Below are 27,631 nucleotides of genomic sequence, written 5' to 3' on the forward strand. Positions count from 1 at the left end.
ATCTTTTTCTTCAAAATGAAAATGAGAACTTCAACTAAAATTTTAATAAAGTGAAAAAGAAAAATATTGGATAATAATTTTTGTTGTCTATTTAGAATTTAAATAGCAATAATTTTTTATTTATAAAAGTATGATTTAAAAAAAAAATTTGTAACTACTGAGTATTCAAAAGCAATGAAAGATCTTCATTGTTTGATACTCTTTATTATTAGATAATTATTTAAAAATTTAAAAAATATAGTTTACTACTAAAATAATTTAATAGTCTAAATTTTTGTAGACAATTTAATTCTTTGCCTAATTTGTTATGATTTAGATAACATTAGTCTAATTTTTATTTTTCAATCTAATTCAATCCTACTTAATTCAAATGATTTGGACCTGGTAGATTTATATTTTATTAAACAACTTATAATTTAAAAATTTCGTATTGTAACTTCAATTATATCTTAAAAAGTGTAATACCCAAAATTTTTAGAAAAATCTTATTATGAACTAAATTCAATTTTATTCATTAAAGACTTTAATCTCAAAATGTATTTTATTAAAGGTAATTAAGACAAATTTTGATAAATTGAATTTAAACTATATTTTATAAAAATGTGATTAATATGTTTATTTTATAATTTAAATTAAAAATAATTAATTTAATTTAGTAATATATTAAAAAATAATGTTCTTAAATATTTTTAAAAGAGTATATTTGGTTTTAAAATTATTCTACCCTCCAATTTTATCAAAATATCTATTCATATTTATCCATATTCTTTTATAAAATCCTAATTTCTAATCCTAAATCCCGAAATTTCCAAATTTATTCAGAAAACCTAATTTCCCCGATTCACAAACCCTAACCCCTTAAAACCCCCCTTCTCCCAAAACACAGACACACACAGAGAGGAGAGGAGAGCTTCTGAGAGAGCTGAGGAAGAAGAGAGAGCTCGGAATCGGAAGGGAAGGAGCTGCACTCTACGCCGTCCAGTTGCTCTGCCACCGTGCCACCGTCGCGCCCAGTTCGCCGCCGTCCTCCACGTCGTTGCCGCCACTGTTAGCAGAGAGGAGAGAAGTCGTGCGTTGAGAGCCATCGCGTCTTGCCGCCAGGGGTCCATCGCAGCCAACCCGTCGCGGGTGGTGTCGCCGCCGTCGAAAACAGTACCACAAAGAGGAGAGGAAGAACGATGTTGGGAGGAAACTGAGTTGCAAGCCACTGACCGAGAAGAAGCTCTGTCTTCGTCACCGCGTTGGAGTCGTCCCCGCCAACACCGCGCACCGCCGTCAGCGCTGCCGTCGAAGGGAGCTCGCTGTCACAGTTCAATCACCATCGAGCTTGAAGGGAAAGGCCACTGATATTGCCCGACAGCAGCTTCCCTTGCGTTTCCAATTTCATTCTTGAAACTGTAACACTCCTGCTCATACTCTGCTTCCCAATTTTATTTCTCTATATTTTTATTCTAGATAAAATAGTGTATGTTCCTGTTTAGTGATGCCGTCGCCGTCGTCAATCTGGATCCTAGCTCGTTGCTGTTGATGATGGTAAGCCAAACTGTCATCCTTGATGCTGGAGAAGGACATCGGAGTTGCTATTCTGGTTCTGATGCAATTTGTCCCTGTCCCGGATCACCGTTGTCTTCCGTTCTGCTCCTGCTTCTAGTTGCGCCGGTACTGATGCAGTTGCCGCTCCATCGTTCTGTTTTTCCATAACTGTAGTGAATTCCTAACTAAAATTCTTATTGTTATTGTTGTTATATGCTTGTTGAGGGTTTTGGGTATTCACGTTTCAGGGTTGAACCATTGTAACTATAGAGCCGTGTTTGATGGTGTTGTTGCGGAGAGTTTTCAGTGTAACTAATACCACTGCCATTGTTTCATTCTCTTAGTACAGTAAGTGTTTCTGTTTCGAAACCCTCGCGTTAGTATTCAATTATATGTTTCTGAGTTTTATGCGACTTTAATGTCTCAGGGTCAAGTTCTGTTGTGAATGGTGCATTTTGGGCTATACGGCTACGGGAATAGTCGGAGTCAATGCCATTTGATTTCGGAATGAGGAAAAAGGAATTCTTCGACGTGTTTGGTTAGTGGTTTCGCGAGGTAGGAGCGTTTTCATTAAACTCATTTTTATTCTTAAGAATTGTTATAAATTGATATTTAAGCAAATAAATAATTTTGGTGATTATGGAGTCTTATGAATTGAACTGAATTGCTTTGAATGAATGTGATTGCTTATTTGACTGTGGCTATTTCTGAATATTGAGTTGGTATTGAGATAGTGAGTGAAAGATTAATTTGAAAATCTTATTTGAATGTTTATCAAGTATAATTTGAGAATTGGAAGATGATTTGATGTTAGAATTAATTTGAGTTTGGGAAACGGCTTGAGATTTGTGAATGACTCGTATTTGAAACCGTTGGAAAGGGTTTGAGTAAATGTTAGTTGGCTTTGTTGGAAATGAATTGAGATCTGGAAAGGATTATAATATTGGAAATGAGTTTGATTTGTTGAAAAATGAGTTTAAATTGAAAATGGTCTGAGATATTGAAATTGATCTGATTTTGAAATTGAGTTGAAAGGAGTTTGAGAAATGGTTTTCTTGGGACCCAAAAAGGGTGCCAAAATCCGAGTTATAGAGGAGATGTTGCCGAAATTTTATAAAATTAGAAGTTTCATTTGAAGTAGTTATTTTAAAAGGTTTAATTTTAAGCATTATATGGTTTAAGATTACTTTATTTATCAAAGGAAGAGTTATGTTTTGGATTGGGAATTGTTAGTGAACGGAATAGAAAGAAGGATGATGAGGATTTTCTTTGAAATATGATTTTGAATGAATTTGGAAATAAGATATGGATTGATGAATGATGATGATGTTGAGAATGACTTAGACATTGATGAATGTTGGATGAATTATTTATATGGCTTATGAAATTGAATTATCTGAGACACGAGTTTCCTTGGATAAACGCAGTGGCATGCCACCACTTGCTCCAGGTTGAGACTCAATACTCTGTTGACCCTATGATGTAAGGGTGACTGGGCACTATAAATTCCCGGGAATGTTGGGGTACCATTGAGCAATATTGATTATTTGAGAAAAAGTTATGCATAGACTCATAGGGATGTACATCGGGGAACAATCTAAGTTTTTCGGACTTGTCAGGTTGGCTGGATAACCGACAGATGAGCTCAATAGCCATAGGACAGGCATGCATCATATGCATTTGTATGCTTTGCTTGGGTTTGAACTTGTTTTGGTTTGCCTAATTGCTAAACTGTTCTTAACTGCTACCTAAACTTGTGCTTCTTTGTCTGTTTTGCCTGTGTTTGATTTGGTGTGCTACTTTTGAGAATGAGCTTTGGTGCTGAATTGATGATTATGTTGATTGATTGCGTGGTTGGTTTCTGATTAAGATTTTCTTATAAGAGAAGAAAGATTTTGGATTTCTGAAAGATTAAATATCATTTTTTTGAAAAAGTTTTTGAATGATTAGCTATTGGTTTTTAAAAGATTCATAAGACAATGATAATCACTGAGGTTGAAAACAATTTTCTTATTAAATATTATCTTAGAACAATTTTGAAACTCCGTGGTGAGACCGTGTGGTTAGGTTCTCACCCCCCTACAGCTTTACCTTTTCAGGAATCGGATGAAGAACTATTATAAAGAGTGATATTTCATTTTTGGTTTACATATGTTGTATTAATTAGATTATTTTTCTTCCGTCGTCTTTGTTACTACAATTCTGTAACAGGGATAGGAGTTTTGTGTTTTATATGTATATTATTTTATAAGCTATTAGGTAAGAAATCTGGTATATGAATCTATGTGTTTTTTTTAGGATAAAGTATTTATTTCCGGTTTTCAAAGAAATCAGCGATACGGTGTCGAGTCACAGGCTCATATCTTAATATCTAATATATAAAATAGTCGTAATACTTCTTGCTATCAGAGTGGCACAGCCGGAAGCGTGATATTTGGTAGTGAAGGTGTTACAAAAAGTAATTCAAATTAATATAATACAAATAATAATCTCTTTTAAAAATTTTATTTAAATAATAATCTTATGTAAACTAGATAAGTAATAAGATAAGAAAATATAAATATGGCGTGAATAATCCAGCATGGCATCACCTCATTGGCCCATTCAATGTGTATTGTAGATAACTAAACTAAATATAGACTATCTTCCTTCGTCAAAATTCAATTTCAGTTTCGAAAGCACAAGATAGACAATAGACGCCATTGATTCAGTGTTTGAACCTCTCAAAGGGTTCTCCAAAGACAGCGTAAGGCTCATCAAGCGTTGCCATAAACCCGATGACAAAGGTACCTTTTTTTATTAATTTAATTATGATTATTTTGATTTGAATCTCGATGCTGTGAATCTGAATTTTTCCTTTTCGTTTGCAGAATATTACAAGGTTACTGTTAGTACTGAAATCGGAATTATGGTTATGGGATTCATTGGCTTCTTCGTCAAGCTCATCTTCATTCCCATTAACAACATCATCGTCAGATCTGGTTAGGTATATGATTTCTAATTGTTTATTTTTCAAAAATTTGTGAAATTTTTAAAAAATTGTTTTGTGTTTCTTAGCTTGATGTGTTGTTCGAGTGTGGTGCAACAATTTGCTATGAAACTATGAATAAGGAGTTTAAAAGGTTGAAATTGTAATGTTGTTTTATTGTATTCAGAATGTGGTTGGTTTTGTGTTTTCTTACTGTTACTTGAGATTAGGGTTTAAAATTATGCAAATTTACTTTAGATGAAGTTCTTTCAAACAGTTACTGTTCTGTTCATAGTTCATTATTGAGAGGGGGTGGTAGATTTACAAATCAATTTTCTTCTTTCTAGATACTAGAGAGAGAGCAATATCTTTTGATTATACCAGGGAACTTTATTGTAACTTGTATGTTCTTCACTTTTTTGTGTTGCTTTTGCTTATGCTGAAATTAATAGAATAAGTCTATAATGACTACATATAGTGTCAACTTATGTTCTAAACAATTTTTGATGATATCTGCAGGATGATGAGAGCCACAATCACACATAGAGAGTTTTAAAACAAATGGTAGCAGGAATTCTTCCCACATCAACTTCTTGTTAATCATAGTTTTTACATCCTTCATATCTTTGGGAACATTACAATTTTAATTTAAATTTAACATTTTTTTACATGTGTTATAGTTGGCACCGTTTAATTTAGCACTGATGAGGGAAAAATAGTTGATTGATTTACATGTAACGTTAGTGTTCTGCTTTTTCAAGCTAAGCTGAAAGTTCAATTTGATAGACAAAATGGTTCGTTTACATATTTGATAAAATCTGTTTGTGGTACATAGAAGATTGGTTTCGCATGAGCATGACTAAACTACTTAAAGTGAGAGAGGACTGAATTGTCAGTGAACTTATGACTTGAGTGCCAAAATTATAGTTCAACTAAGAATAAAAGACTTGTTTGGGTGAACTTTTAAGAAAAGATTTTTTGAGTTATCTACTTTTTAAAAGATTTTATAAAAAAGTAAAAGTAATTTTATGTTTAGATATTTTAAGTAAAAGGATTTTTTTTATTTAGCAATTATGTTTGGGTTTAACAATATAAAAGTATTTTCAAGTAAAATACATGGAGGTGGTGGACATTATGACAAGGAGGAAGAATAATATTATGTGCCTACAAAAAACAAAATAGGTTGGTGCGAAGGCTAGGGAGTTGGATACTTCCGGTATTAAACTTTGGTATACAGAAAATGTGAAGAATAGGAATGAGGTTGGTATTATTGTGGATAAGCAGTGGAAAAAAGGACGTAGTGTATGTCAAGAGGATGGGAGATCAGATCATCTCTATCAAACTTGTAGTGGAGGGAGGTGCTTTTCATGTGATTAGCGCCTATGCACCGCTAGTGGGTTCGGACGAACAACACAATATAAGGTTTTGGGAGGATTTAGAGAGTTTGGTTTAAGACATATCTTCGGGAGATAATATTTTCTTAGGAGGAGATTTAAATGGCCATGTTGGAAGAGAAGTGACTCGGTATGGAAGTATTCACGGAAGCCATGGTTTCGGAGTGACCAATGCCGAGGGTAAAACTATTTTAAACTTTTCCTCAACCTTTGACCTTCTCATCGCAAATACATGTTTTAAAAAGAGAGACGAATATCTTATAACCTATAAGAGTGGCATGACAAGCTGTCAAATCGACTTCTTCTTGTTGAGGAGAGTCGACCAGAAATTTTGCATTAATTGTAAAATTATCCCAGGAGAGAGTTTGACAACATAACATAGGATGTTCGTCATGAATTTTTGCATTGAGTAAAAGTTGAGAAAAAGACATCATACGAAGAACCCAAAGACGAGGTGGTGGCGGATGAAAGGTGAGGAACAAATAAGCTATCTAAGATGGGTTGGAGAAGAGACAAAGTGGGATGGGAATGGAAGCGCGGATGAGATGTGGAGGGAGATGACAGAAGTTATTAGAAGAACAGCAAAAGAAAGTTTTGGTGAATCTAAAGGAATAGGACCAATAGACAAGGAGTCATAGTGGTGGAATGCGAGTGTACAAGAAAAGATAAAGATAAAAAGGGAGTACTTTAAAGAGTGGTCTTTATGCAGCAATGGAGATAATTGGAAAAAATATAAGACAGCTAAGAAAGAGACAAAAATGACTGTAAGTGAAGCAAGAACAAGAGCATATGAAGGTCTTTACCAGTCTTTGGGTACAAAAGAAAGAGAAAAGGGTATATATAGAATCGCAAAGAGCCGTGAAATAAAAACGAGAGATTTGGATCAGGTTAAGTGCATAAAGGATAAGGATGGAGGGGTGCTGGCTCAAGAGGAGAAGATTAATAAAAGGTGAAAGAGCCACTTCTATGAGTTATTTAATGAAGGACATAAGACTCTTCCAAGCCTTGGTCAGTTATGCACAAGGGAAGAAGATCAAAACTTTGACTACTATCGAAGGATTCGAGACTTCGAAGTAAAAGAGACTCTAAAGCAGATGAAAAATGGCAGGACAATAAGACCTAATAATATCCCGATTGAGGTTTGGAAGGGCCTTGGAGAAAAAGGCATCAACTAGTTAACCAAGCTTTTTAATGAGATTTTAAGGTCAAAGAAGATGTCTGATGAGTGGAGAAAGAGCACCTTGATACCTATCTACAAGAATAAGGGGATATACAAAGTTGCGAAAACTATAAATGGATCAAGCTCATGAGCCATACCATGAAGTTATAGGAAAGGGTGATAGAAGGGAGGTTGAGAAAAGAGACACAAGTAATATATGGTGCGGTATTTCTAACCACAGACTAACTGGCAAGTGCACCGGGTCGTACCAAGTAATACCTCAGGTGAGTGAGGGTCGATCCCACGAGGATTGATGGACTAAGCAACAATGGTTAAATGATTTACTTAGTTAGGCAAGCAGAAAAGAGTGTTTGGATGTTCAAAGAGCATTAAACAGCAACTCAGAATATCAAAAGGATAGACAAATAATTAAGTTGGGAATAAATTATGGAGAAACAGTTAAGGCTTTAGAGTTATCTATTTTCTGGATTAATTTTTCTTACTAACTATTTTAATCATGCAAGATTTAATTCATGACAAACTATATGTGACTAGACCATAATTCCTTAGACATTCCTAGTCTCCTCTAAAATTCATTAACTGTCAATTCCTTGGTCAATTAATTCCAATTAGAAGGTGATGATCAAATTCCAGTTTATATGCCACAAGAATCCTAATTATCCAAAAATAAGGGGATTATATGTCACGTATCCCGTTAAATACAAACAATTAGAAATTCAGGATAATATGTTTTCAAGCTGTTGTTCAAGTAAAGAGCTTTTCCAAGTTATACAAGAACTCAATTAGAACATGGGTCATACTTCCGTTCCACCCAAATTCATAAAATAAAGAATGAAAATAATTATTGAAATATAAATCAAAACATGAATTAAATTAGAAAGAGCAAATGAATCAATTCGTACAATAGACAGAGCTCCTAACCTTAACAGTGGAGGTTTAGTTGCTCATGGTTCAGAGAGAAAATAAGGATTCAGGTAAAATGTCTAATATGGAATGGGGTTCAATTAGAAGTTCAGAATGGAATCCTTTTATATCTAATCCTAATAAATTTAAATCCTAATTTTTAAAACTAAATAATATCTTTTCCTATTTAAAAATTAAATTCAAACTAGAATTAATTATGACAATCAGCAAGTCTTCAATTGATGGATGGGGACCACTTGATTCCTTCATTTTACAGCCTCTGATCCGTGCTTTCTGGGCTGAAAACTGGGTCAAAAGCAGCCCAGAAATCGCTGGGGGCGAATTTTGAGTCGTGCATGTCGCGCGTACGCGCCAAGTGCGCGTGCGCGCCGATGGACTTTTTGCCAATGTGCGCGTGCGCGCTCTTTAACGCCAAGTCAACTCTGGCAAATTGTATATCGTTATGAAGCTCCGGATGTTAGCTTTCCAATGCAACTGGAACCGTTTCATTTGAACCTTTGTAGCTCAAGTTATGATCGATTGAATGCGAAGAGGTCAGGCTGGACAGCTTTGCGATTCCTTCCATTTTTGCATGCTTCCTTTCCATCAATTCCAACCAAATGCTACCTAAAATAAATAGAATTGCACAAGACTCAAAGTAGCATCTATAGTGGCTAAAAGATAATTAATTCGTGCTTAAACTCAACAATTTAAGTACAAATTCACTAGGAAAAGATAGAAAAGATGCTCACGCATCACAACACCAAACTTGAATTGTTGCTTGTCCTCAAACAACCAAAACTAATATAGACTTAGGATGTGAATTTGCATGAGAATGAGGGTTAGATTGAGCTCATGTCTCTTCTTATAGTGGGGTTTGCAACTGCAATCCTGAATAGTTTTGGCATCTCACTCTCCTTTGAATCAGAAGGATGTCATTATCATTCGGAATTAGATTTCGGATAATATTATGAATTCTCTGATGTTTTTATTTTAGTTTAATCCTTGAATACAGTAAAATTTACTTTAATTTATTTTTCTTTGGTGCTTTGCACCTTGAGCCTAGCCGTGACTTTAAATGTTTTGTCTCAAAGGTTACTTGACACAGAAACACCACAAGCACTTAATTGGGGAACTCTCTTTGAGTTCTGATTTTTCTTTTAGTTATTCCCAGACAGTGGTGCTCAAAGCCTTTGGCATACTCTGTTAAACGCACTTGGTCTCGACTCTACGTGTTCTGTCTCAAGGATTACTTGACACAATCACACCACAAGCATATGACTAGGGAAACAACTCTTTGAGCTTTTAATCATGTCTGACCTCCCTAGTTATTGATACTCAGAGCCTTGGACCTTACTTTTATTATTAATTATTTTTTTTCTTTTGCTGTTTCTTTTGCTTCAAGGGTTAAACTTTTATTTATTTCAGAGAAGTCATAATAATTCTCTAAATTTCTGTTCCTTATACATCAACATCCCTTGATTCAAATTCAAATATGCATTGTTCATATCATGCATTCAGAATCACAGAAAATACCACCACATTTAAGTAAATAAGACTATTCTTAAAATTAAACTCAATTTCTCATGCAATACATCATTTAAATTCTTTTCTTTTTAGATTCAAGCTAAGTGAGTGGTACATAAGACAATTTATTATAATTAAATCTAAATCTAAGAACTAAACGTACTAAAAATCATGCATGCAATCAAAGCAACAGAAAATAGAGGACAACAAAATAAGAACGGAAGTAGAGAAATAGACTGAAAGGAATTTAACCACCTCAGTTATGTCCGTGGTCATCTCATTCCTCCATGAAGAGCATTCATCTCCCTTTGGTGCTAAACAAAAAAGCCATAAGCGAAGCGTCAACACCAAACTTAAATGTTTGCTTGTCCTCAAGCAAAGAAGAATTGAAAACAAGAAGAGAAGAATATTAAGATGAAAGAAAAAGGATAAAGAAACAAGAGAGAATTAGGATTGGGAGAGAGAGAAGGAAAATTAAAACTGGGCGGCGAACTAGTGTAATTGTGCGGCGCAGGCGACGCGTACGCGTTGGGCGCAAAAATTTTATAATGACGCATGAGCGTCAGGCACGCGTCCGCGTGCCCATGATTTGTGCGAATCGCGCAAAGCCAGCTGCGCGCACGCACAACTCTCTGTTCGCATGGCTTGGGAACCAATATTTTCATACGACGCGTGCGCGTCATGCACGCGCATGCGTGAGCAATTTTTTGCCTCTAGCACACTTTCAGCCCCAAGCCAGCACAACTCTCTGCCCAAACGCCTGTTACGCTGATTTTTTCTTACCCACGCATGCGCATGCTTGACGCGTACGCGTGGAGTGCCAAAATTGCGAATGACGCGCACGCGTCATGGACTCGTATGCATGGGCATGTTTGTGCGAAAGGCATCATTTCTGCGCCACTCCCACGCAACTCTCTGTTCACTTTTATTTTTCACGCACACACATATGAAACGTACGCGTCAGCGACGCGTGCGCGTCGTGCGCACGTTTTTTTTATATTTAATTCATGTCCTCAAATAGCTGCATGATCAGATAGAACTTAATAAAAACCAAATAAATAAGAAACTACTACTACGAAAATAACTAAGGATACGAAATTATCGGGTTGCCTCCCGACAAGCGCTTCTTTTAACGTCACTAGTTTGACAGTTAGTTCTGCTAATTCAGCAGATGAGTGGACTTTTGGCGATCGATATCGCCTCCAAGATAGTGCTTCAACCTCTGGCCATTCACTGTAAATTTTCTGTCAGAATTCTCTTCCTGTATTTCTACATGACCGTATGGTGAAGCTCTGGTAACCACAAATGGTCCTGACCACCGGGATTTCAGCTTCCCGGAAAAGAATTTGAGCCTTGAATTATACAAAAGCACTCTCTGTCCTGGCTCAAAGACTCTGATGGCTATCTTCTTGTCATGCAATAGCTTAGTTCTCTCCTTATAGAGCTTGGCATTCTCATAGGCTGAGTATCTGAATTCATCAAGCTCGTTCAACTGAAGCATTCGCTTAATTCCTGCAGCTTCTGAATGAAGGTTCAGATACCTGATTGCCCAATAACCTTTATGCTCCAGCTCGATTGGCAAGTGACAGGCTTTGCCATAGACCAACTGATAAGGGGACATGAAAATAGGAGTCTTGTAAGCTGTCCGGTATTCCCATAGAGCATCATCAAGCTTCCTAGACCAGTCCTTTCTTGAAACACTTACGGTCTTCTCTAGTATCCTCTTGAGCTCCCTGTTGGAAACTTCAACCTGCCCACTTGTCTGAGGGTGATAGGGAGTTGCTACTTTATGACGGACTCCATATCTCTGCAGAAGAGAGTCCAGTTGTCTGTTACAGAAGTGGCTTCCTCCATCACTAATGAGTGTCCTTGGAACACCAAACCGGCTAAAGATATATCTCTACAGAAAACTCATTACTACCTTGGCATCATTGGTAGGTAGAGCCACAGCTTCCACCCACTTGGACACATAATCAACTGCCACTAAAATATAGTTGTTTGAATGTGAGGGTGGGAAAGGTCCTATGAAATCAATACCCCATACATCAAATAACTCAACATCAAGAATCCCCTGCTGTGGCATTTCATGGTTGGCAGGGAGTTTTGCAGCTTTTTCACATTTGTCACAGTGCTTCACAAATGCTCTTGAGTCCCTGAAGAGAGTCGGCCAGTAAAACCCGCTCTGAAAGACTTTTGTAGCTGTCTTTTCACCACCAAAGTGGCCTCCATACTCAGATCCGTGACAGTGCCAAAGAATTGGCTACTTTTCCTCATCCGGGACACATCTCCGGATCATACAATCTAAGCGCCTTTTAAAAAGGTACGGTTCCTCCCAAATGTAGTACTTTGCATCAGTCAGCAGCTTCTTTACTTGTTGCCTACTATACTCTTTTGGAATAAAATTCATAGCTTTGTAATTTACAATGTCTGCAAACCATGGAGCCTGCTGAATGAGAAACAATTGCTCATCAGGAAAAGATTCAGTTACAGGTATGGGTAGTTGTACTCCTGCATCAGGCTCAATTCTGGAGAGATGGTCAGCTACTTGATTTTCTGACCCCTTCCTGTCTTTTATCTCAATGTCAAACTCCTGGAGGAGTAGCACCCATCTGATTAATCTTGGTTTAGAGTCCTGCTTGGTTAGAAGGTACTTTAAAGCAGCATGGTCAGTATAAACAATAACCTTAGAACCAATTAAATAGGACCTAAACTTATCAACAGCAAACACAACAGCTAATAATTCCTTTTCTATAGTTGTGTAATTCTTTTGGGCATCATTTAACACACGACTGGCATAGTAAATGACATGTACAAGTTTACCATGCCTTTGTCCTAAAACAGCTCCTATGACAAAGTCACTGGCATCACACATCAATTCAAATGGTAAATTCCAGGCAGGAGGAGCTATAATGGGAGCAGAGGTAAGATTTGCTTTTAGAGTTTCAAAAGCATGCAGGCAATCAGAATCAAAGACAAAAGGAACATCAACAACCAATAGGTTGCTCAATGGTTTAGCAATTTCAGAAAAGTCTTTTATAAATCTCCTATAAAATCCTGCATGACCACTGCCTTAACATTAGCTGGTGGTGGTAACTTTTCAATTACCTCCACTTTTACTTTATCAACTTCAATTCCCTTACTTGAAATCCGGTGCCCAAGAACAATACCTTCTGTAACCATGAAATGGCATTTTTTTCAATTTAAAACAAGGTTTGACTCTTGGCATCGTTTCAAGACAAGAGATAAATGCTTAAGGCATGATTCAAAAGAATTACCAAAGACAGAAAAATCTTCCATAAATACCTCAATGTATTTCTCAACCATATCAGAAAAGATTGAAAGTATACACCTTTGGAAAGTTGCTGGAGCATTACAGAGTCCAAATGGCATTCTCCTGTAAGCAAACACTCTGAAGGGGCATGTGAATGCTGTCTTCTCTTGATCTTGAGGGTCCACTGTAATTTGATTATATCCAGAATATCCATCTAGAAAACAATAAAAAGCATGACCAGCTAACCTCTCAAGCATCTGATCAATGAAAGGCAAGGAAAAATGATCCTTCCATGTAGCAGTGTTGAGCCTTCTGTAGTCTATACACATTCTCCATCCTGTGACTGTCCTTGTAGGAATAAGCTCATTCTTCTCATTCTGGATCACTGTCATCCCTCCTTTCTTGGGAACTACCTGCACAGGACTTACCCAAGGACTGTCAGAAATAGGGTAAATAATACCTGCTTCCCATAATTTCATTACCTCTTTTTGGATCACCTCTTTTATGGTTGGATTGAGTCTCCTTTGTGGTTGCACAATTGGTTTAGCATCATCTTCAAGAAGGATGTTGTACATATACTTTGTTGGACTAATCCCTTTTAAGTCACTAATGGTCCACCCAAGAACTATTTTATGGCTCCTGAGCACTGAAACAAGCGCCTCTTCCTCTTCATGCTTCAAGGAAGAGCTAATGATCACTGAATATGAATCATTTTCACCCAAGAACACATATTTCAGAGAAGGAAGTAGAGGTTTCAGCTCAAGATTGGGGGCTTCCCCCTCTGTTTTGGGCATGTGAACTATAGCTTTCTGGGGTGGTGACTCATCAACTTCAACCAGTTCATACTCAGAAATAAAATCCAGAATGTCATCAAGCATTTCAGCTTTCAGTACTTCTTGAACAAGTAGCTCAACAACATCTATTTTTATACACCCTTCAGAATCATTAGGGTGTTTGAGAGCTTCAAAAATATTGAGGACCACCTGCTCTTCATTGACCCTCAGGGTTAATTCACCTTTTTGAACATAAATCAGAGCTCTACCTGTAGCTAAAAAGGGTCTACCAAGTATAATAGAGGATTTTACCTCCTCTTCCATGTCTAATATAACAAAATCAACAGGAAAAATAAATGGTCTTACTTTAACAAGTAAATCCTCAACAACACCCACAGGTAATTTAATAGAAAGATCAGCAAGTTGAAGAGAAATACGAGTGGATTTTACCTCCTCAATTTGGAGCTTTTTTATCATTGAAAGTGGCATTAGATTGATGCTAGCTCCAAGGTCACATAAAGCTCTCTGAATGGTGACATCTCCAATGGTGCAAGGAATGATAAAGCTCCCTGGGTCTGGTATCTTCTCAGGAAGGTTGTGTTGAATAATGGCACTGTATTCCTTGGTTAACACCACTATTTCTTGTTCCTTCTAGTTCCTCTTGTGGGTCAACAACTCTTTCATAAATTTAGCATAGAGAGGCATTTGCCCAAAAGCCTCTGCCAAAGGAATGTTAATCTGTAGCTTCTTGAAGACATCTAAAAATTTAGAAAACTGCTTTTCTTTGGAAGCCTTCTGAAGCCTCTGAGGATATGGCATTTTTGGCTTGTATTCAGGAGCCTTTGGCAAGGTAGGATAAGTGTCAAGAGAATCAGGGAATGGGTTGTCTGCACGCTTAGGAGGGGCGCGCTCTACTTCTTCTTCCCTTTCCTCTAGAGTTTCTTTTTCAACTAATTCTTCATTGGCCTTGGTCTCAGAGCCAGCTACTTTACCACTTCTCAACTATATAACCTTGCAGTCTTCTCTTGGGTTCACCACTGTATCACCTGGAAATGTACTTGCAGACCTCTCAGGTAATTGCTTACTCATTTGACCCATTTGCATTTCCAAGTTTCTAATGGAGGCTCTGGTTTCCTGCACAAAACTCATCATCATCTCCCAATTAGAATCTTCTTGGGATTTAGAGTTTGCCTGCTGAGTTGATTATTGTTGCTGAGACTGAAATTGGCAGTTATTGTAATTGTTCTGTTAAAAGCCGCCCTGAGAATTATTGTTGAAATTCTGAGGTTTCTGAGATTGGTCTCTCCACCCAAAGTTTGGGTGATTCCTCCACCCCTGATTATATGTCTTGGAGTATGGATCATTATTGGGATTTCTAGGACCACTCCCTATGTAATTGACCTATTCAGAAGAAAATTGAGCATAATCATAATTATCATTTTGCACAAAATTACCTATCATGTCATAAGAGGCTTCTTGAGGTGGATTTTAGGTGTTGATAGCTGAGACTTGCATGCCACCCATCTGTTGAGTAAGTAGACTTATTTGCTAAGATATAAGCTTGTTTTGAGCAAGAAGAGCATTAAGAGTTTCTACTTCCATGACACCCTTCTTCTGAGGAGCCTCAGAGTTCACAGGATTCCTGTTAGATAAGTATAAATATTGGTTGCTAGCAACCAATTCAATAAGCTCAATAGTCTCCTCTGGTGTCTTCTTCTTATGTAATCAACCTCTTGCAGAATTATCTAAGCACATCTTGGACATTTCCCCCATGCCTTCATAAAAGATATCTAGTTGAGTCCATTTGGAGAACATGTCCGGAGGGCATTGCCTAGTCAGTAACTTGTATATCTCCCAAGTTTCATAAAGAGTTTCACCATCCTTCTGCCTGAAGGTCTAGACCTCCATCCTAAGCTTAGTCAGCTTCTTTGGTGGGCAGAATTTAGTAAGAAACTCAGTAACAACCTTGTTCCAAGTATCCAAGCTCTCCTTGGGTTGGGAATCTAGCCATAGCTTTGCTCCATCCTTTATAGCAAACAGGAAGAGCATGAGTTTGTACACCTCTGGGTTCACTCCGTTTGTCTTCACAGTATCACAAATCTGTAAAAAATTGGAAATAAATTGATTTGGGTCTTCATGGGGAAGACCATGATACTGGCAGTTTTGTTGCACCAAGGTAACCAAATGTGGTTTCAACTCAAAGTTGTTCGTAGCTATAGGAGGCACCACAATCCTTTTTCCATAAAGATCTACAGTAGGAGCAGAAAAAGAGCTAAGCACTCTCCTTTGTTGCTCATCCCCATTCGGGTTTGCCACATTAGCATTATCAGTATTGTTAGGATCCATAGTGGATTCTGCAGCTCTGTAAAGTCTTGCATGTTGTAAACGTCGCCTGAAAGTCCTCTCAGGTTTAGGATCAAAGTCTAAGAGATGTTCTTTGTCTCTGTTCCTGCGCATAAACAAACAGAAGACAAGAAAAGATGGGAATCTCTACGTCAGAGTGCAGAGAATTTTCAGTGAGGTAACCTGTGTAAAGAGATAAAAAATATTTTTATTTATTTATATTTTTTTCGAAAATAATAAAACAAGAGTTAAATAAAATTAAAACTAAAATGCCTAATCTAAGCAATCAAATAACTAATAGTTGTTAATCACAGTCAATCCTTGGCAACGATGCCAAAAAACTTGGTGCGGTATTTCTAACCACAGACTAACCGGCAAGTGCACCGGGTCGTACCAAGTAATACCTCAGGTGAGTGAGGGTCGATCCCACAAGGATTGATGGACTAAGCAACAATGGTTAAATGATCTACTTAGTTAGGTAAGCAGAAAAGAGTGTTTGGATGTTCAAAGAGCACTAAACAGCAACTCAGAATATCAAAAGGATAGACAAATAATTAAGTTGGGAATAAATTATGGAGAAACAGTTAAGGCTTCAGAGTTATCTATTTTCCGGATTGATTGTTCTTACTAACTATTTTAATATGCAAGATTTAATTCATGGCAAACTATATGTGACTAGACCCTAATTCCTTAGACCTTCTTAGTCTCCTCTAAAATTCATTAACTGCTAATTCCTTGGTCAATTAATTCCAATTAGAAGGTGATGATCAAAATCCAGTTTATATGCCACAAGAATCCTAATTATCCAAAAATAAGGGGATTATATATCACGTATCCCGTTAAATACAAACAATTAGAAATTTAGGATAATATGTTTTCAAGCTGTTGTTCAAGTAAAGAGCTTTTCCAAGTTATACAAGAACTCAATTAGAACATGGGTCATACTTCCGTTCCACCCAAATTCATAAAATAAAGAACGAAAACAATTATTGAAATATAAATCAAAACATGAATTAAATTAGAAAGAGCAAATGAATCAATCCATATACAATAGATAGAGCTCCTAACATTAACAGTGGAGGTTTAGTTGCTCATGGTTCAGAGAAAAAATAAAGATTCAAGTAAAATGTCTAATATGAAATGGGGTTCAATTAGAAGTTCAGAATGGAATCCTTTTATATCTAATCCTAATAAATTTAAATCCTAATTTTTAAAACTAAATAATATTTTTTCCTATTTAAAAATTAAATTCAAACTAAAATTAATTATGACAATCAGCAAGTCTTCAATTGATGGATGGGGACCACTTGATTCCTTCATTTTGTAGCCTCTAATCCGTGCTTTTTGGGCTAAAAACTGGGTCAAAAGCAGCCCAGAAGTTGCTGGGGGCGAATTCTGAGTTGTGCATGTCACGCGTACGCGCTAGGTGCGCGTGCGCGTCGATGGACTTTTCGCCAATGTGTGCGTGTGCTCACCCTTTAACGCCAAGTCAAGTATGACAAATTGTATATCATTGCGAAGCTTCGGATGTTAGCTTTCCAATGCAACTGAAACCGCCTCATTTGAACCTCTGTAACTCAAGTTATGATCGATTGAATGCGAAAAGGTCAGGCTGGACAACTTTGCGATTCCTTCCATTTTTGCATGCTTCCTTTCCATCAATTCCAACCAAATGCTAACTAAAATAAACAGAATTGCACAAGACTTAAAGTAGCATCTATAGTGGCTAAAAGATAATTAATTCGTGCTTAAACTCAACAATTTAAGTGCAAATTCACTAGGAAAAGATAGAAAAAATGCTCACGCATCAATAGAGAACCAATTTGAATTTATGCCAGGTAAATCCGCCACCAAAGCGATATACCTGTTAAGAAGGATAATGGAGAGGTATCGTAGTAATAAAAGAGATCTACATATGATGTTTATTGATTTGGAAAAAGCGTACGATAGGGTGCGGGTGCCAAGGGAGGTTTTATGGAAGGTTTTAGAAAAGAGAAGAGTAAGGTTCACATATATTCGTGTAATTAAAGACATGTATGATGGGGTCACAACTAGTGTGAAGACTCAAGGTGGTATGATAGAGGAATTTCTTATTGGTATAGGATAACATCAAGGATCATCCTTAAGTTTATATCTTTTCACATTAGTCTTGGAAGTACTCACAGAGCACATCCAAGAGCTTGTGCCATGGTGTATGCTTTTTGCCGATGATATCATTCTTATGGGAGAGTCAAGGGATGACCTAAATAAGAAGTTAGACTTATGGAGAGAAGCTCTAGAAGTGTATGGTCTGCGCATAAGCCGTAGCAAGACGGAATATATGGAATGTAAGTTCGGTCTGAGAAGGAAAAACCCTAATATAGAAGTGAAGATTGAAGAAAATATCCTACGAAAAGTAAAAATTTTTAAGTATCTTGGGTGCATCATACAGGATAATGGAGAGATTGAACATGATGTAAATCATAGGATCCACGTAGGTTGGTCAAAATGGTAGAGTGCATCTGGTTTTATATGCGACAAAAAAGTGCCTTTAAAACTTAAAGGTAAATTCTATTGCACTGCTATAAGACCGGCTACACTTTATGGTACGGAGTGTTGGGTGGTCAAAGGGGGGTACGAACATAAGTTGAGTGTGGCAGAGGTGAAGATGTTGAGATGGATGAGTGCTCATACGTGATTGGATAAAATAAGAAACGAAGATATAAGATAGAGAGTTGGAGTAGCACCCATTGTAGAAAAGATGGTAGAATCGCGTCTCAGGTGGTTTGGACATGTGAGAAAAAGACCGACAGAACACCCAACCAGGAGGGTGGATGAGATGGAAGATGGACAAAGGGTGAAAGGCAGAGGAAGACCTAAGAAGACCATCCATGAGGTAGTCAAACGAGATCTACATGTAAACGGTCTCTCTATTGACATGATACATGACAGAGCTCAATGGGCGTTTGATTCATATAGCCAACTCCACCTAGTGGGACAAGGCTTCTTTGTTGTTGTTGTTGTTGTTGTTATTGTTTTTTTTTGTTTATTTATTACATGAAAAACATCTTTTCTTTAAAAAAAAGATGTAAATCGTAACTTCTCAAAAAAGATTTTTTTTTTATTTTTCTAGTGTTTTTATTTTTACTATTAGAAATTTGCTAAACACGCTAAAAAATTTTTTTGACACACAAACAAGCACAAAATCAAACATTATAATAATTCTCAGTTACACAAACTAAAGTTTGATTCAAGTACATGTATTAAAACAAGGAGCTTTGTTGAGTTAAGAAATTAACTAATATAATTGATAATGACAAACATTAGTTTATTGGGCTAATTACCCAATTAGTTTTGATTATTTTGGTTTAGTGTTGCAGGCCAAAACATATATGAAGCAGCAGCCCAAGTGAATAAGAAAAATATAAATAAGGCTGGTGGGCTATAACATAAATAGAAGCCCAAAAAAAAACAAAGAAAGAAATCAGACGGGCCAAGCAAATCAAGACCCGATCCAAGCCCGACTTGAATTCAACAAGCAATTCCCTCTCACTTGCTTTCACCAAATCAACGTACACTTTTTCCCCTCTTGGTCAGAAATCACAGAAGAAAGAGAGATTTGTTCCTCCTGCTTATTTTATAAGAGAAGAAAGAAAGAGAAAGGTTAATCATAAAGCAAAGATCTAATCACCCACATCAATCCATAGTAAACTGAGTCAAAAATTAAAGGTGATTTATTTTCATTTGCATGCAACTTACTTTCTTCACTTCATCTCAAATCTTCTGCTTTACCATTTTTGGATAAATGGAAAAAAATGTTCTTTGTTCTACACTGCTGTGCATTTACGGTCATAAGTGTGTCTTGGGGACCAAGTTGTTTTTCAATGGCCAAGATCTGGATTTACCATTGAAAATCTGTGTTTGCTGCCATGTGGCTTTCGGTCAACAAAGAAGGGTCAGAACCAAAGTTCCAATTTGGGGATTAACTGGGAAAAAGTGAAATGGTAAGTTGGTTGCACACAGCTCAAGAAGTTGACCTAGGGAGGGCAACCCAGCAACATGCAAGGAGATAAAAGAAGATTTTTTATCATTCAGAAGTAAGGAGAGAGAACCAGAGTTTGGTGAGTTGCGTTCTGTGAAGAGTTCCCTGAAGAAGTTCCTCTACTTGGACAGTGCTTTCTTTCAAAGAAGCATTCTGCCAAAATTGAAGAACTGAATCAGAGACATGCAAATCTGGTTTATCACATAGCAAAGAGGCTATTGAAGAAGTCAATCTCCTTCATGTTTTACAGATTGTATTTTACTTTTCAATATTTTTCTTTCTGTAATTTCTTGAGTGAAAAGGCATATTGAGAGAGTTCAAGTAAAAAGACAATGAGTGGAAAGAGGCTGAGTGATGCACTTGAGAGAAAAAGCCTAGAATTATTTTCAGATTTATTTAGGTAAGTTTGTGTCTTGTATCAAGTACCAGTGAGGTATCCCTTTTTTAGTTGGGTGAGAACTAAGAGTGAAGAGTTAGGTATTAGCATAGCCAATGTCAAGTTATGTTAGAACTTGAGTGTGAAAGAATTGTGTCAATCCTGTGGAATTGGTGTATATAATACTTTAACTATAGTGGAAATTCCGCCACTGTTGTGGTGGAGACTAGACGTAGGTTGCATAGCACAAGGCAACCGAACCAGGATACATGATGGTGTTAGCTTTTCTCTTCTCTGCTCAGTTCTATTTTCTGATATTCATGAGACAAAAATAAATTGTCTCATAAATTTCCGCTGATGAGTTCAAATAGAGTCAGAGCTGAAAGTTTGCTTTAAAAGAGTTAACACAGTAACTTAAAGAAAGGCATAGATTCAATCCCCCATTCTCTAAGCCTACTACAACCTTCAAGCTTTCTATGGTAGTGAAAGTATTTCTAAGACATTAGCGTTTATTTTGAAGTATTGAGATGGAGACTGGAAAACTGAAATTCAGTATCATGTTTATTGGATCAGAGACTGGTACTAAAATTTTAGTTTCTATCTCCAAAATTTTAATATTTCAATATCTTCAAAAAGTGGGGACATTGGGGAACAAAATTCTTGAAGACAGAGACTGAAATTTTAATAACATTTTATATCTAAAATACTCTCATTTTAATTAATTAATTCTAACTTTACTCTTTGAACAAATTAAATTAGAACTTCATTCTTATTTTAGTTTCTGTCTCTCACTTTACACCAAATACAATTTTAAAACTTATTTCAGTTTCTGTCTTTTAGTTCCAGACTTATTTAAAGAAGTGATTTATATATAAGATTTTCGCAAAAAGTCTAAAATTTAAAAAATTACCACTACAAAAAACCTACTCCATTTTATACTCTATTATTATTTTTTATTTTTTATTTATAACTTATAATGGTATTATTAATTTATTACTACTAGTGTTATTATTATATTTTATTATTATTTTATTATTATTATTATTTCTATTATTATTATTATAAAAAAATTAAATATTTTCTTCTGATTTATTAAAAATTTGTTCACTATGGTACAAATAAAAACTTTTTTTTTACTTTATTGCTACAAAAATACTTGTATATTTAGTTTTACAAGACTAAAAAATAATTTAGGAACTACTTCGGCCGCAAATAATTTTAATTGATTATGATAAAAAAAAATAATTTTAATTGATTACTACTTATTTATCATTTCTAAAGATTTACTAAATTATAACTAATAATTGAATATTATTTAATTTAAATTGATAAGCACAATTCTAAGTATAAATATAAATAGTATTAAAACATCATAATTAATCATGTATTTAAATTTTAAATGCCATCCTTTCAATTTGTCAATTAATTTTGTTTAAAAAAATTCGTTAAATTCATATAATTGAATAAAAAATTAATTTATTTATTATTTTAGCTGTAACTATTTGTACAATAAGAACTTTTAAATTTTATAAAAATGATTACAATAATTATAAATGCATATTAGAATCGTAATTATCAATAAAACTAAAATAACAAGTACAACTAAATTAATAATTACAACTAATTTTTTTTATAAAATTTAAAAACTTTTTTTATATTCATTATTTTCAATCTTATTCGTTATCTTAGTTATACCGTAATAAAATGTAACAAGTGCAATTAAAATTTTAAACTTTATACAAATATAATAATTACAATAGTCATAAAAAAATGTTACAGTAAAAAATTTTAAATTTTATAAAATTGTTTATGGTGATCGTCTTTACAGCTTTTTCAACCCGTTTTAATTTAAATAAAGTTTCATTTCGTGACTTACCTACTTGTGTATGTAAATGTTTTTTTTTTTATGCATGTATTTGTATAAACATTTAAATTTTATATTATGAGTGCAGATTTGGCTAATATATTTTTGTTTTATTAATTTTAAAAGGATTACGACATATGTGTAATCTCTTTATGTTTAATTACTATATTAATTTACAATCATAGAAAAGTTGAATTTTTTTTTCATTTTAAATATATTAAAAACAATTAAAGACTCTATTTACTTAATTAATAGCATTATACCAATAATAACTAGAGCAGTTAAATAATAACACTGTATTTTAAATATTTGTATTACTCATGATCTATGTAGTTACTAATAATGGAAAAATAACTATTTGTACCCATAAATTTTATGAATGTTGACAAAAATATCCATTAAAGAAGAAAACTAACGTTGTATCTATCAAAGATGGATTCCGTACGATAAAAGTACCCAAATCCTAAATTTATGTTGATTTTTTAATAAAATTCTAAAATTACCCCACCATTATCTTCAACCCCTACTCTCTTCTTTTCCAAATCTTAAACACCTCCATTGCCACTACCTTAACCACCTTCTATTTTCTACTACTCCACTAACCACCACTACCGCCATCTTTCCACGCGTTGACGATGACAAAAATGACAAGAAGGCAACCAGGTAATCCATCCATTCTCACGCAACGCTGCCACCTTCAATTGCAGCCACCCAAACTCCGCGGCGGCCCCAACGCCGCCTCAAGCCCATGCACAGATCACCTATACCTCTGGCCAAGACGCCGTCTAATGCCGCCACAAGATGGAGAAACTCCGGAAGCGAGACTGAACCAAGATCCAGCGCGCAAGGTCCCTTCCTGTGGTGCGATTCAACTCCTCCTAGATCCACTTCAAGCTCATGGACTCCATGAAGGAAGATCCTATATTTACAGTCGTACAAATTACAAATTTATTATATAATTAACGAAGTTGAACAAATCTTCTGTAATTAATAATTTATTTATTTCTATCTATATCCAAATTGAACCAATTGAGTGTATTCATTGTTCAAAATTTCTTAGAAATCTTCAATCATATTTATGTTAGGATACTTGTTAAGTCAGAGAATGACTCCGATAACCACAACGGCAATGGAGGTGCGTGGTGTTGACCGTGACGAAGATGACGCATGGTTTGGGGAAGAGGAGAGAGGGATCCGGTTGGAGAGGTGGTGTCGATGATCAAGTTTTTTGGAGATGGGTTCATGAAGATGGAAATGCCGTCATGGTAGCGGTGGTGGAGTAGCAGAGAAAAAAGAAGGTGGTTAAGGTGGTGGTAATAGAGGGATGTGAAAGTTTGACTTGGAAAAGAAGAGAGAGTTGGGAATTGATGTTGAAGATAATGGTGGGGTAATTCTAGAATTTTATTAAAAAGTCAACATAAATTTAGGATTTGGGTACTTTTGTCGTACGAAATCCATCAAACAACGTTAATTTTTTTTATGGGTATTTTTGTCGGCGTTCGTAAAGTTTATGGATACAAATAGTTGTTTTTCCTTATCTAATAATCAGTTTGAATAAATACAAAAAAAATTAAGAACCACTATAATTTATAATTTTGACCAATATTTTTAGCCATATACATAATCCTTTTAGTTTAATAATTCAGTAATATATTTTTATATTACATTTTTAAATATTAATGGCTAACGGCTAACTAAAAATAATAAAATCTACAAACTTTCTACTATTCTTCATATACAAATTACACCATTTGTAAAAGACTTTTAAATTTAATATTTACTTTTGCTAATAATTTTGTTGAAAGATTTAAACTAATTATATATATATATATTTTGTACTACTAAAGCAAAGCAAACAAAATTAATACTAATTTTTTTATCAATATAAAAAATAGAGAAAGCTGATTACTTTTTTCTTAAATTTGATATTTACTTATATATATATATATAATAAATTAATTTTACTAAATATATGTTTATTACAAATAGGTCCATATTTTTTCTACTAAATTTATACAGTAAAATTACTAGCATTATTGGGCCATCTTCTAATTCATTATTATAATTTTACCAAGTTAAAAGCCAACCATATAATATTAAAAACTAATGTAGAAAAATTATTATAGTCACAAAAATGACATGTTCTCCTTAATTCTTAAAGAACTTGTTTATACTTTCTCCACCCTAGAAAAATCCTTAAAACAAATCAACTAAAAGTTTTGGTAGCAGAATTATTCATTGTAACTTTACAAGTTGCAACCCTAGTGGCCTTAGGGTACTGGATGCTTTATGTGACCACTTGCTTCTAACAACTTGTAAATTTAAAGGGTAAAAACTAAAGTCCATTAGCTAGACAGTAACATAACAAGTTGTAAGAGTTTAATTTTATTTCAGGTTAGAACTTTGTTTGGCACTCACTTTAGTACTTCGTATTAGGTACAAAATATATAATTATTTTTCTAGAGAAATTAATAATTACAAAAAAATCGGCTATTATTTTAATTTTTAAACAATTATATCAACCATGTCCATGTATATCTCATCTGATTTACATAACATAGTTTATATGTATGAGATTTTCTGTTTTTATCTCCAATCCATTAGTCTCTAGAAAAAGAATAATAGAGTAGAAGTTTTTCAGAAAGTGCAAACCAAGTCTTTTTTTTTTTTTTCTTACCAAATCCGTCATGACTTAACACTAGCATTTATATATGTTGAGTTTAATTAGAAAATAATAAACTCTATTTTGATGGTAACAAATATCATTTGGTTGGATTTAAAAGTCTAAAAAAAATATTTTTAGGTCAATTATTTGAAAGAACATAAATTTAATGTTTTTGTGTACTTCCATGTACTCCCATAATTTTATACATATGATGATTAATATTTTACTCAAACTTAAACAATTTAAATGTATGAAATTTAATCCAATTAAAAATTTGTCTGACAATCAAATAATTATTTAAAATTATTATTATATATAATATAATTTAATTATATTTATTTGAAATATATATAAATAATAACTTGATAACTAAGATATTTATTCATAATTCTAAATATTTTTATCAAAAATATTAATTTTTTAATTTATTTTTCTATTTTTTATTATTGGATGCTTCTAATCTGATTCCTCTTTCACAAGTTATTTGGAGATTGTGATACTTTAAATGTTGTTTATAAGAAAAATTTCAACTCTTATAATTACCAATGTGTTAATTTACATTCATGTGTATATATGTGATTGTTATATGTTCTCGATAAATTACATATATGCTTATTATATCAACAAACAATTCTCACTCGCATACTTAAACTTCATGTATTCGACAATAGAACGACTTATAGTGATCCACTTGTATCATCGTTGTGCTTTAGGACGGACTATTTCACTAGTTTAAATTTTAAAGTTTGGTTGAAGAGGAAACAATTTTTAAACCCCAAATTTTTTTTTTGTGACTAAACCCCAAATTAAGTAAATGAAGAGTATTACATAGGACATGGCATAATAATATTTCATCTCATACAATAGTATCTCACAGCAATATCCATTAATTAAACTCTTTTACATAGACAAAATTAACACAAAACTATAAGATAAAAAGGCCCTTAAAAAAGGCATCTAGTTAACGGTGACTTTTCCAACCATACCAGCTCCTTGGTGAGGGGAACAATAGAAAGAGTAGGTTCCTTTCTCACTCAAAGTAACGCTATAAACCTCACCAGGTGCATTGAGTAAGTCTTCTTCAGACATTGAGATTTTTGATGCGTCCACTCCGCTGGGAATCTCGTCCTCGTCGAACACAACATTGTGTGGGAAACCAGCATTGTTCTTGAATACGATCTTCTCCCCAGCAGCAATTGAAAAATCCTTTGGGATAAAAGCCAGAGACCCGTCATCACCACCGAGCAAGACCTCAATAGCCATGGCGTTGCTGGCTAGCACTGCGCTGGCAGCGGTGGCCACAACAGCTACTCCAACGTCCTTGAGCGATGCCTTCACGCTGACCCTTGGAAACTGGGCTGCTGACACCTTAACTCCGGTGCTAACTTTGGTGGTGGCATTTGTTGCAGTTGCCTTTAGTCCCGTGAATGATGGAATGGTAACGGCTGCGGAGTTAGTGACGGTGGCCATGTTTGAAGATTAAACTTATCTGCCTCTGGTAAATTATAAGTGAATAAAATGAGAGACACGGAAGGAGAGTGATTCTTTATACTTTATAGCATTGAGGATTGGACGGAGGTTTAGATTGATGTTTGTGTGGTTGAGATGCGCTGAAGAATGAGTGATATACATAGAGAGTGGGTGTAGTCGATAAGGATTCTGAGCTCTAGTGTCTTGTGTTATCTTATGAGGATTGTTGTTATTGGTCAGATGGAATGTTATCCTATGACGTGGATTAGATTTTTTTCAAATTTTATGGTGAGGTTGAGGTACAATCTTTAGAGGAGAATGTAGAGAGTACAAGTATCAAGTTAAAAATAAATTAAAATAATAAATTTTAATTAGATAAATGGAAGAATTTTGATTGTTTAAACACCATTGTTTCTTCTCATCCAATTAAACATTTTTAAATGTTAATTTGCTTGAGAACTTAAAAAATACAAGAATGAAAATTGCGTATTTGAGTACTCAAAATCAATAGGAGATATATCTATTGTATTCATTGTTTGATAGTCTTTTACTTAACAAAAGCATTATTTGTTGGTTTTTGTAATGTTCCTAGACAATAATAATTATAGATTCATCAAATACTTTTTATGTACTCTCATCTATTCCTATAATTTTATGCACACGATGATATATAAAAAATAATTATCTAACAACTTAAGAGTATAAAATATAATTCAATTATATTAAATAATTATTTAAGATTATAATTATATATAATGTAATTTAATTATATTTATTTATAATATGTATGAATACTAACTTGGTAACGTTTATTTATGATTCTAAATATTTTTGTAAAAAATATTAATTTCTTAATTTATTTTTATATTTTAGATTTTTAAAGATATTTATCTTTAAATTTATATCTTCTATTTAATTTTTAAATATATTCATTATAGGAGTATTTTTGCATATATACTCTTTTGGTACTATTATAAGAATAAGAAACATTATTCAATTATGAAAATCTGATGAAGCTTGTTGCTGTTAGACGAATAGGCCGACTTTTCTTTTAATTTTTTGTTTCTGCTCTTAGGTTTAATTCTACCTTCAAATAATGGCCTTGCTATCATTGTTGATGCCTCTATATTTTACAAGTCATTTTTTGGAGTAAGATCTTAAACTTTAGATATGCAAAGAGAAAAAGATTTGATAAATTCTACATTCATTGGCAGGTTGTAGCAATAATCAAATCAACCTTTTTTAGCCATTATGGAAGGAGAGTCCTATGGTTTCTTTAAACCAAATAGAGGTATTCGATAAGAAAATCTTCTATCTTCTTTTTTTTTTTTGTGCAGAAAGTC

At 34.5% G+C, this 27,631-nt stretch overlaps 1 protein-coding gene and 1 long non-coding RNA gene across 2 annotated transcripts; one reads left to right on the forward strand and one right to left on the reverse strand.

Moving 5' to 3' along the window:
* The first annotated feature begins 884 nt into the window (after positions 1-884).
* LOC112766837 (uncharacterized) lies at positions 885-5,232 on the forward strand. Its single transcript, XR_003184577.3, has 7 exons — positions 885-1,397; positions 1,482-1,659; positions 1,782-1,881; positions 1,961-2,088; positions 4,204-4,319; positions 4,404-4,519; positions 5,021-5,232. It is a non-coding gene; the product is annotated as an uncharacterized lncRNA (long non-coding RNA).
* A 20,422-nt stretch (positions 5,233-25,654) lies between these two features.
* LOC112766289 (plastocyanin) lies at positions 25,655-26,557 on the reverse strand. The gene has a single exon (XM_025812199.2). It carries the CDS (start codon positions 26,286-26,288, stop codon positions 25,776-25,778), a length of 513 nt encoding a protein of 170 aa, XP_025667984.1. The 5' UTR covers positions 26,289-26,557; the 3' UTR covers positions 25,655-25,775.
* Between the last annotated feature and the right edge of the window lie 1,074 nt (positions 26,558-27,631).

This window comes from Arachis hypogaea, chromosome 17 (genome assembly GCF_003086295.3).
Source record: "Arachis hypogaea cultivar Tifrunner chromosome 17, arahy.Tifrunner.gnm2.J5K5, whole genome shotgun sequence".
Taxonomy (NCBI): domain Eukaryota; kingdom Viridiplantae; phylum Streptophyta; class Magnoliopsida; order Fabales; family Fabaceae; genus Arachis; species Arachis hypogaea.

Excerpts from the sequence above, each read along its gene's own strand:
- LOC112766289 (XM_025812199.2), bottom strand. The coding sequence starts at position 26,288 with ATGGCCACCGTCACTAACTCCGCAGCCGTTACCATTCCATCATTCACG.